At 32.5% G+C, this 12,100-nt stretch overlaps 1 protein-coding gene across 1 annotated transcript in view; it reads right to left on the reverse strand.

The window, feature by feature from the left end:
• The window catches only part of LOC107731345 (long-chain-fatty-acid--CoA ligase 1-like), a 15,061-nt gene extending 5,064 nt beyond the window's left edge, over positions 1–9,997 (reverse strand). Inside the window, exons 1-11 of the mRNA XM_016542399.1 lie at positions 9,822–9,997; positions 7,581–7,793; positions 7,380–7,494; positions 7,065–7,129; positions 5,512–5,613; positions 4,434–4,533; positions 3,992–4,167; positions 2,623–2,655; positions 2,420–2,471; positions 2,055–2,147; positions 1,076–1,269 (exon numbers count right to left, since the gene is read on the reverse strand). Coding sequence (XP_016397885.1) covers positions 1,076–1,269; positions 2,055–2,147; positions 2,420–2,471; positions 2,623–2,655; positions 3,992–4,167; positions 4,434–4,533; positions 5,512–5,613; positions 7,065–7,129; positions 7,380–7,494; positions 7,581–7,775 — 1,125 coding nt within the window. The 5' untranslated portion in view covers positions 7,776–7,793; positions 9,822–9,997. The remainder of the gene's footprint in view (positions 1–1,075; positions 1,270–2,054; positions 2,148–2,419; positions 2,472–2,622; positions 2,656–3,991; positions 4,168–4,433; positions 4,534–5,511; positions 5,614–7,064; positions 7,130–7,379; positions 7,495–7,580; positions 7,794–9,821) is intronic.
• Between the last annotated feature and the right edge of the window lie 2,103 nt (positions 9,998–12,100).

Genomic DNA, 12,100 nt, shown 5'->3' on the forward strand with positions numbered 1-12,100 from the left:
CTTACAAATGAGGACAATTAAAGCAGTCAAAACTAACAAAAGAGCAACAATATATAAGTGCAAATGACAAGCCACGCAGTACACGCACGTAGCAATTTTTTTTTTATTATTGAAACTTTTTTATTACTGTTATTAAAAATATTTTATTATTATTTTAATTATACAAATTTAAATTAATAATTATATTACAATTGCCTTAAAATTATGCACTAAAAGGGGTATTTATTAATAATATTAATAATAAAACACAATAATAATGACAAATTGTTATTAAAATTATTTTTATTAATATTTGAATCATAAAACTAAATAAAACAAAAATATTGCAATTGTTGTAAAACTATTTGTGCTATTAAATAAAATTAGTATTTAATAATAATAACAATAATAATAATATTACTGTTATTCAAAATATTTTATTTTATTATGTTAATTATACAAATTAAAATCAATAAAGCAATATATCACAATTAAATTATTTACAATTACATATTATTATTATTATTATTAATGACCGTTTATTATTATTAAATAATTATTGCAAGCAATTGCAATAATACTACTTGTAAACTTAAATAACATTAGTATTTAATTGAATTAATCATATTAAAAATAATTCATTTTATTTTACAAAAACAAAATTACAATATTAATTTGTTTGTTTTCAAACATTAAACTATGACAATAAAGATAAAGATTAAATCTTGAATCTATTGAGCTATTATTTTGGTCAGAAACCGCAGGGAGAGATTAAAGCTTCTCTTTGGTTAATAACAGATTTATAAAGGATTTTCAGTACAAATTTGGGAAGATAAATGACGAGTGCTGCATTTTCAAATGGACGTTATAAGCAACCCAAACTCATAGCACTTGCAGAGGTGGAGTTAGTATGGCTCAGCATTTACTGAAACACATTTTAAACGTATTTGAAAACTATTTATACTATTTTATAACAGTGTCGTATTTTCCCTCTGATTTACACATTCCTGCTGGCTGCAGGTTTAATCTAGTTTCTGTGATCGCTCGCAGGTCTACAGCTCTTCTACTAATATCAAGACCACATCTGTATGCTCACCCTGTCAAGCATGCGGTTCAGCAGACGAGGAACCACAGGGAATACGGTGGGCTTCAGGGTCGTGAGGTCATCCATCAGAATTCGAATGTCACCCTGGAAGTATCCGATACGTGCGCCGTGCATCAGAATCACACCCAAATAAAATAATATTAAAATATTAATTAAATTTAACAGATTATTTAACAGATCATTAAAGTAAAATGTGGCCCTGGAGCACAAAACCAGTCTTAAGTCGCTGGGGTATATTTGTAGCAATAGCCAACAATACATTGTATGGGTCAAAATTATCGATTTTTATTTTATGCCAAAAATCATTAGGATATAAATTAAAGATCATGCTCCATGAAGATATTTTGTACATTTCCTACCGCAAATATATCAAAACTTAATTTTTGATTAGTAATATGCATTGCTAAGAACTTCATTTGGACAACTTTAAAGGTGATTTTCTCAATATTTAGATTTTTTGCTCCCTCATATTCCAGATTTTCAAATAGTTGTATCTTCAGCTTTCAGATAATGTTTAAATCTCAATTTCAAAAAATTGACCCTTATGACTGGTTTTGTGGTCCAGGCTCACAAATATGACTTTTTCCAATAATAAACCAAATATGCACAACAGAATCTTTCTAGTTAGACACTTAGCTGATGCTTTTATCCTAAATATCTGTAATACAGTAACATATTACAGGTCCAGCCCCCTGGAGGATCATTTCTTACAAATAAATGACTGAATTTAATAACAAAATAAATTACTGAATTCGTTTATAAAATTAAAATGCAAAATAATAATAATTTTAACAAATATTACACAATATAAATAATATAGTGTTTCTTGTCATTAAAGTTATGAGAACTGGGGATAAAATATGCTTAACTCATGAAAATAAGTTCCTAAAAAGTTTTTAGCCAAAAGGTGATTAAAAAAAAAAGTACAAATTTGCATTCTGCTTGAGAAATGTATTAGAAGTTGTGCTATTATTTGAGAATGTATTTACCTTTGTGACGTAGATGAAGGCAGAAACATTAGACGCTATGTTTCTGTGGGTGAGCATCGCTCCTTTAGGGTTTCCTTGTGAGAAACCAAACGAGAAAACGTTGTGTCCATCATTACACTCAATTCACATGTGGCCTGAAATTCTTCTTGATTCTTCTTGAAATTTTCAAACTGATATTAAAATCAAGAATTTGGAGTGCTAGAAGAGACATTTACAGTTCTGCATTGGTCAGACACTTTTATCCAAAGGACATTACATTGCATTGAAGCCAAATGTACATTGATATCAATTCATGTATTTTCTGGGAATTGTACCCATGGATCTTAGTGTTGCTAGTGCATCATACCTGTGGTTCCACTTGTAAAACAAATAATAGCCAAGTCATCAGGCTGAGGGGGCTGCAAATACAGGAGGAGTTAAATACATATTGAGAATTTTAAAGAAATAATAAATGCACAGAAAAGTAGCATCCAGACTTTTTCCAGAAACAAACCTTTTATAATTATAAAATATACACTGGCAAACTGAAAAAGAAACTACAGTACTAACCACAGGATGCTGTCGATGAGCCTTGCCGATATTCTGCGAAGGAAGGGAAACTTATTTAAAGAAATGATGGAGACAGAGGAAGCTCAGTGAAAGAGGAAGAAACTGCAGGCGTGAATGAGGTTTGTGTTTGTGACTGACAGCAATCAAACACAAGCACAGCCAATATAAACCTTCATCTCGCTCAGGAAATAAAAAGTCAAGTGGCAGATCAAACTTAGAAAGTTAAAGTGTAAATAAGGATTTCCCAAACTGAAGTTCACAAGATGATGAAATGGTAATTAAATAATACAAATGTAAAATAAAATATAGAATTTATAAATAATTTAATTTTAAAAAACTAATAATTTTAAAACAAATATAAAAACACTTAATAAGCAACTTACATTATGAAAATGTAGTATTAAAATAAATACGTAATATTAAACTAAAACATGACAAAAAATTGTATCATAATGTCAAAATAATAAAATAAATCTATTAAAATAAATGACAAATGTAATCATAAAATATTATATAAAATATTTAAATAAATAATACAAAAAAAACACTTATTTATGAAATAACTAAATAATGAAAAAATAATAAAATTTAAATAAACTTAAATAAAAAAATGTAATATTAAAATAAATACACAATATTAAATTAAAATAGACTTAATTTAAATAAAAAAAATGTTACAATGAAAAACAAAAGAAAAATACAAATACAAATTAAAACAAATACAACTACAAAAATATCATCAAAATTATATTTAATATAAATATAAAATGTAATATTGAAATAAATAATATTAAAATAAAACAAAACGTGAACAACATAATTAAATCATAAAATGTAATATTGAAAAATACATATTAAAATAAAAACAAATCATATTAAAACACTTAAAAAAAACACACTAAAATTAAATAGTTTATTTCTTTATCTGCATGTCATGTGACCAATAACAGTCATCACAGAAAAGTGAACATGCAAATAGGTTTTTAAATTAGTGAAATATAACAAATATTTTTTGAAAAATATTTATTTGAAATCTTTTTTTTTTTTTTTTATGGTACTCTATGGTATTCTTTTACATAAATACTATTGTACATGAATATGATATAGAATATGATATAGTTCATCCAATTCCATAACTGTAACATGGTACTAAGTTAGTAGGCTTGAAGGACGTTCTATAAATAGCAGCTGAAGTGTCAGTGAGCTCTGAGGGCAAGCGGTCAGTAATGCAGGTCACCCAGTTACCACAGCTGATCCGCGATCCGGGTCACAGCAAGACAAACACACCCCACCAGACGCAAACACACGCATCGATCGCATTCACTGGGGTTAAGCAAAGATTTGAGCAGACAAGCTGCGGTTTATTCACCTCTGCGTCTCTCAGACTGATGATGTCGATGCCGCACTGCTGTGCTCTGCTAACCAAATCAGTGTCAAAGTTTTCCATGAGGATCAGGGTTTTGACTGAGTGCTGCCGGCCCGAAACACAGTCCAACAGCAGCTTGGCCTTCTCAGGGACGTCACATACGACTGTAGAGATACCGGCTGCAAAACACACACAAATGCATGTAGTAAAACAGACAAACAATCATAAAAAATAAACAAATACATTCATTCTCTTGATCTTGATGCTGAATACTTCAAGTTAGGAATCTCTAACCCTAATAATGACCTAGCAAACACCAATAAAAAGACAACAGATGGATCTTGTATGACACATCTGCATGCATACTAAAATCAATGAGTAATCAATAACAAACTTAATGTAAACACACTATTTCAATATAAAACTGCATAAAAATCTGACATACTTTTGTCGAGGATGTAGCTTATCGCTTCTGTGCCCAAGGTGTCATACAGAGGAACGGATATCAGAGAGTATGTGTAGCAGGCCAGCTCTGAAATCGTCCACTGGATAAAGATTTCTGACATTAGTGATCAAATATTTGCAATCTCAAGCGTTAGAAGATGAACTGCACATTTGTTCATTGTAACCTGTTGGTCACACATTTAGAGTCCCAAACAGAGCAAAAACTCAAGACAGGAGATTTTAAAGTTATCATTCCAATTTAAATTGAAATTAAAGATTCATTTTATCTTTTAAAGGTGAAGTGTATATTATCTAATTGCAAATAATGCTTTCTAACGTTTTTTTTATTTTTTTATCTGCGATTGGTTATACAAAGACTATATTAAAGAAAAATTAATATAGAAAAAAAAAACTGATTTGGAGAAATGTAGCATTACATCACTTGCTCAAAAACAGATCCTCTGCAGTGAAAAACACTTTCAGTGGGTGCCATCACAATGAGAGTCCAAACAGCTGATAAAAACAAATCCATCATTTATCCATTTTTAACTTCAAACTGTTGCTTCCGGACAAATATAAGTCCATAATCCATGATAAAGTTTCCTTCAGTGAAAAGGACAGTCCCCTGTTGTCTTCTGTTCTATGCATATTTCTCTCTTGATTCAGACAAGACTTTCTTTACTGGAGAAAGCAATATTATTTATAGAGGACTTATATTTTTGCCTGAAGCAATGGTTTGGTATTAAAAAATGATGGATTTGTTTCTCAAATACATTCAGCTTTTCCCTTCCCGAGACGTTAGTTAATGAACTGGAGTGGTGTGGATTATTGTGATGTTTTTATCAGCTGTTTGGACTCTCATTCTGACGGCACCCATTCACTGCAGAGGATCCATTGGAGAGTGAGTGATGTAATGCTACATTTCTCCAAATTCAGTTAAGAAATTTTCTGCACATTTCCAATTTTGGGTGAACTATTCCTTTAAGATGAATTGCATCATTAATTTAAACCAGGTTAAAATCTAAACACAAGTGTAAAGATGCATTTGGGCAATAAATCACATATTTATTAGCTCTGACCTCTGGTCTGTTCTGAGAGAAGATGCCGATGTAGGGGTCTCCATCCTTCGAGTGTCCTTTGTGCAAAAACGCTGATCCCAAATTCTCTGCTCGCTCAATCACCTGATGAAGAGGAAATGACAAATAACTTAACCAAACCAGAAAACGACTTACGCAGTTCACTGTGCACAAGAAGGGTGGAGAAATTAAGAAAAGATCCATATCATCCACCATAAACTTATTTCTCTAAATAGTTTAAATTCAATTCCAATTCAAAGAACTTCATTTTTCCATTTGGAACGTAATATGTTAAAGATTATCAGTGCATGCATTCAGTATCATGTGCAATCTATGTAGCTTATTAACAAGACAACAACATAAGGAATGTAAATTTGACTGCTTCAGCAGTTAAACAAGTTCCCACACGCCCGTTTTACAGTTTGACCACCTGTGCAAGTGCGACCTTCACAACCACGCCAACAACCTACAAGAAACCTGCACTTAAGAGGTCTGAAATCCAAAACCAGCTTCTCCACAGTTGTGTGTCGGATGCTCTAATTACACATCACACAGATTAGGCATTTTGAAAGAACATAATGTCTCACTATATGAATTACTTCACAGTTTTTACAGCATGATAGATGTAAATTATGTAAAGTTTTTATGAAATGACCCAGTGCACCAGGTAACTTATTAACTTGAAAGCCAAGAGAACATTAAATGTGAGCTATAATAAGTCCCAAAGCTCAACAATAAAGACGGGCGGATGGCATGCACCAGTGTTGAGAGATGGGCCAGTTCTGCATTGTGACATTTTACATTTGTACGCTTATGTCTTAAAACACTTCTGTTTTCTGTGATGGATTTAACATTGTGAAATCTGCTGATTTAAATATCACCAAGGTAAAGTTATGAAGCATCAGTCCGAATGCTTTGAAAATGACAAACAATACACTGCACGCCATAATTTTTAGCAAAAGTATGTTTATGAATTTACTGCTGCTGAGTTGAATTGTAGATGCAAATTTCCAAATATTATTGCAAAATATGAATTTAATAAATTATCTGCATTCAAATTATTATTGATAACCTTATATTTATGAATTTACTGCTGCTGAGTTGAATTGTAGATGCAAATTTCCAAATATTATTGCAAAATATGAATTTAATAAATTATCTGCATTCAAATTATTATTGATAACCTTAAAGGGATAGTTCAGCCGAAAATGAAAATTGTGTCATTAATTACTCACCCTCATGTCGTTCCAAACCCATAAGACCTCCGTTCATCTTCGGAACACATTTTTGGATGAACTAACCCTTTAACATTTAATAGGAAATATAAAATAAATGTATTGCTTACATACAAAAATGTAAAAATAAAAGTTTTTTTATTTATATAGCACATTTAAAACAGACACAAGACTGACCAAAGTGCTTCACAGTAAAAATCTATCTTAGTGGCGAGGTTAGTGAAAATATCAGAAGACTTACATAATTACAAAAGCATGTATCAATTACAAAAAGCATGGATCAAAACAGAAACAGACATGGATGCAGAAGTGTCATCCTACCTCTGAGTACGAAAGCCATTCATACGGCTGCTTTGGTTTTCTTGATCCCAGACAGGGACCGTTTTCTGAAAGAAAATGTAAAGATATCACATAAAGGCCCATTTGATTTTTCAGTTTGTTGTTTTTATACAGAAAATATTCAACATCATGTGATATATTAATGCTGACCACTTAACCACAGGTTGACATAGCATTTCATTGCAAAATATAACTATATTATCACCAAATCTTTATATAAAGTTAGATATACAAGTATGTTCAACTTTATCATTTATTCATTGCTTCAAGGTTGAAATATAAGTGAAAAGTACATACTTGACTCCCTCAGACCCCTGTGAAAGCACTCGTACATGGTCTTGGCGTCCTCGTAGAAATGGCTCAAGAGCGGTCCTCCGTTTAAAACTGCCCCTCGACGAGCAAATTCTCCACCCTGATCGACAAAAAGCATATTTTATATTAAATCTCTGATTGCAGTAAGACAGGCTTTGAGTTCATGTTAATGTAGTATTGTCTTACCGGCAGCTCTACTGACTGCATGCGCAGGTCACAGGGCGCTTTGAGGGCTTTGGGTCTGGTGGCGACCCAGTATGCTGTGACGGCGGTGAACGCACCCATGCCAAGGAGAATGTTTGTGGAGAGGCTGCGGAAATAGTCCCTCACCTCAGACAGCTCAGGGATTCGCAGCTGCTTCAACAGCTCGTGTGCCTGCATGACTACAGCGAACTCAATCTGTGGAGGACAACAGGGGTTAAATTAGGCCCTACTGCGCTTATACCCTGGTACAGGGGAAAAAATACTTTGATATTACCATATTTATGTATCATGGAATGGCAAGAAACTTCAAAAGACAAAAAACTGATAAGCAGAGTTGACGGTATCTGTTCCTTGTTTGTTGTAGTGCTTGTTTTTGTGTTTTCAAAATTGAATACAAAATAGAAATAAATAAACAAATAAAAGTAATTAAGTAAGTGGTTTACCATGGTACATGTCCAAAAAAATGGTATTATTTGTGAAATCATTTTAAAGGAGAAATAAAATAAATACACACACATATATATATATATATATATGTATATTTATAATATTCCAAGGAACTTCAACAGATCAAAAGGTGGTATTACCAGGGTACAAAAAAAATCATGGTACTTCTAGAAAACACAAAAGGTTGTTTTTATTAAATTTTTTTGCATTGTGACATTATTTTCATGGCAAGCACATTTTTAATCCCAAATAAATTACCATAATGCAAAATTTCTAAAAGATCAAAAGAAATATGAGAAATGTGTTTGTGTCTGGCAGGCAACTTTCTTATTGTCCTTCAGTGATTCATAAAATCAGTCCTGTTAAATCTGTTTTTATTGGCACATTATTGACCTGTAAAATCCTGTCAAGTGTTTTGAAATATTGCGGAAAACCCTTTGATTAAATCTTAGCAATCAATTGGTTAATCAACATGAACTGTGACACATTATCTTTGCAGGGAAACAGTCAGTGCTGAACGATCAGATGTTCTGCAAGGTTATCTTCATCTGCTACACCTGTGATTCAGCTCACATCAAGCTTTGCTTTTACATAACAACAAACCTTCACAGCAATCAACACTCCTGTTATTAAACCTACATTTTACAAAACAGGTTTCTGGACAAAATTAACCCCAACAGCTAAAACTAGTGTTCGCTAGATATTTTGCATTGTGACATTATTTTCATGACTACTAAGCACATTTAAACTTGAAAGATAAATTTAAACACACTCTCTGTTTCTTATTAAACTATGCATTCAGTGAAATTTAGTTTAACAGATAATGGCATAGTGTATACTTACAAGTTACAACTGTACTTTTTAAAAATGTATTTTATAATTCACTTTTAATTTCACATTACATACAGTAACTGTCATAAAAGGGCAAAAAACTTTAACAATAACCTTAAAAATAACAATTTTTCTGCAATAAATATTGTAAATTTATAATATTACTAGAATACTTTTTACAAGAAAATACTTTCAGACTTTAAAATTTCACAGTTAATTCAATGCGTTACTTGCCGTTTGTTTGTAATTATTCCTAAGTGATTCCTTTGTAATTATTTCTCAGTAAAACTGTTTTAAAGTAAGTCCTGCAGTGCACTGATCATCAACATTTTTAGTTGAACAAAAGGAACGTTTTTTATTTGATTAGTTTATCAGAGGATCTGAACATTGAACAGGTCCAACTACACATTATAATCATATTCAAATTAACTATATAAACTACAGGTTTAATTTGCAACAAGCTAACTCTGTTAGCAGCAGCATTAGGGCCATGAGTCACCTTAGTCAGCTATGTGATTCATGTTAAACCTTGCGAGGACGCGTTACCCCTTTAACCTCTCACACACTTCTATTCTTACTGCCCCGGGGCAGATCATTCTGAGAAACTGCCTTCACTTAGTGAGTAAAAACAGACACAGCGTGAAGCCCTTGTAAACTCATCCATGACTGCATACAAACAACGCAGAGTTAAATCCTGTGGAGACTTGGAGCTAAAATACTACAAACCATTCAATATCCTCATTCTTTCAGAACAGCAAATACTAAATTCTCTGCATTCTGACAAAAGCAATTGTACTATAAAATAGTTTCTTCAACTTGGCTAGTACATGCCTTTGCATGAAAACCTGCCCTTCATCAAGGTTTTGACAGCAAAGTCTAACCATCTCAAATCACTTGGCAAGAACTCAACATGACCAACACACAACACACACACACACACTTCACCTGAGACTAGAAGAATAAGGTAGGTCCAAACGTGAGCGCCGATGTGCTTCCCACACCCACAGAATCACGCCAACAGGAAGGTGAAACGACCAGGTGAAGGTAAAAACAGTTCAGTCTGAACATCTACAGGTTGAGTTCATGTGCAACCGCGGGTCAGACCCCTGCCGACCCCTTCCTGCTCCTTATTGGACAGACACACACTCTTAGAACCTGCTGCGTCAGCCAATCACAGAACAGGAAGTCAAACAAGCAACGACCAATAGTTAAAGTCCTAAAAGTCACAACTGACTGATTGTTACTGTGTCAATACTCAACAAGAACTATATGCTGATTACATTATGTTGATATTCTGTGATAAAAACTGACTGACATGTTTTGTTTTTTCGTTTTTTTAATTAATACTTATACTTAGCAAGGATGCATTAAAATGATCAAAAGTGACACTAAAGACATTTATAATGTTACAAAGATTTCTACAGTCTATTCATCAAAAAAATCCTGAAAAAACAATGAATTATGATTTACACAAAAAATAGCAGCACAACTGTTTTCAACATTTAAAATAATTAGAAATGTTTCTTGAGCAGCAAATCAGCATATTAGATTGATTTCTGAAAGATCATGTGACACTGACTGAAGACTGCAGTAATGATGCTGAAAATTCAGCTTTGATCACAGGAATAAATTATATTTTGTATTCATTAGAAAACAGCTATTTTAAATTGTAATAATATTCCACAATATCACTGTATTTTTGATCAAATAAATGCAGCCTTAGTGAGTATAAGAGACTTCTTTCAAACATTACAAATATTTGACCTGAAACTTTTGAAGAAAATTGAATGCCAATAAATCGCAAAATTTCTAAATATCAGCCAAGTTGATATATCTGTCAATAGCATCACACTTCTGTTCATTTATTAAAGATCTCCTTATTATCTCACTGTGTTTGGTGTCGACCCGTCATGAGGACCTGATAAACAGAAACACTGTGATAAACATCATTCCACTGGTGTACAAACTTTCCAGGGCAAAGGTAACATGACCACAGCCACGTCCTTTAAACTCTTCCTGTGACGGGCGGGGGGTGAATGAGACCAATGACAGACCCTCAGGCCGAACAGAATTCTCACTACTGTAATATACCTCTTTTTGGGTCCCATTGTTTTTTTTATTGGTGATTCATTATAAAATAGATATTAATATTTACTTAACATACATTTTCTCAGCATAAAGGCATGACAGCATATAATACTACCATTACATAATCTTCTGATAAAAAGTCTGGGGTTGTTAAGATTTTTTTATGTTTTTGAAAGAAGTCTCTTCTGCGTATCAAGGCTGCATTTATTTGATCAAAAATACAGTAAAAACAGCAATACTGCGAAATATTATTACAATTTAAAACTGTTTTCTATGTGAATATATAGTAAAATGTATAAAATTTTTTCTGTGATGCAAAGCTGAATTTTCAGTATCATTACTCCAGTCTTCAGTGTCACATGATCCTTTAGAAATCATTCTAATATGCTCCCGATGGGCGCAGACACAACCCCCTCCCAGAGCAGGGAAAACAAATGGAAAACAGTGGCATGAAGTTGAGTGGAACAGATCCAGATATATTAAAGTATAATATTGACAACAGTTGTGCTGCTTAATTTTGTGGAAATAAATAATACCATATTTTATTTCAGGATTCTTTGATGAATATAAAGTTCAAAGGAACAACATTTATTTAAAACAGAAATCTTCTATAACATTATAAATGTCTTTATGCACTTTTCAAAAAAAAAAAAAAACTTTAAGAATGAAACCATAAAAAATGGCCCTAAATGCAAAGCACAATTTCTTAGGCTTTATGGTGAATTATGACCCAGACACATTCTTGAGAGGTTTCGTGAGATTCCCTTCTCTACTATTCACTCTAGATCGATCCATTCAGGCATTCATAAGGAATGTTTACATAGCTTCAAAACCCACACAACAGACAAGATTGCATCACACTGCCTGTCAAACACTCAGTGACAAGTTCCAATGAGACTGAGCTAACAGAAATGAATCAGGAGGTGCTTACCTCAGCAATGACCGTCAATAAATAAATATAGATCCAGATATATTAAAGGCATGCGATTTATGACGAGCGGACATATGACATCCGCATTAGGCTCAAGAACAAGACAGTTTTCCACTGATTTGAGGTGTAAGCTTTAGTGCAATGTGAATTAAGTCAATTCAAAATCAAAAGTCAAAATCAAAACTTATATATATATATATATATA

The sequence above is a fragment of the Sinocyclocheilus rhinocerous genome, unplaced genomic scaffold, assembly GCF_001515625.1.
Source record: "Sinocyclocheilus rhinocerous isolate Xijiao unplaced genomic scaffold, SAMN03320098_v1.1 scaffold939, whole genome shotgun sequence".
NCBI classification, from domain to species: domain Eukaryota; kingdom Metazoa; phylum Chordata; class Actinopteri; order Cypriniformes; family Cyprinidae; genus Sinocyclocheilus; species Sinocyclocheilus rhinocerous.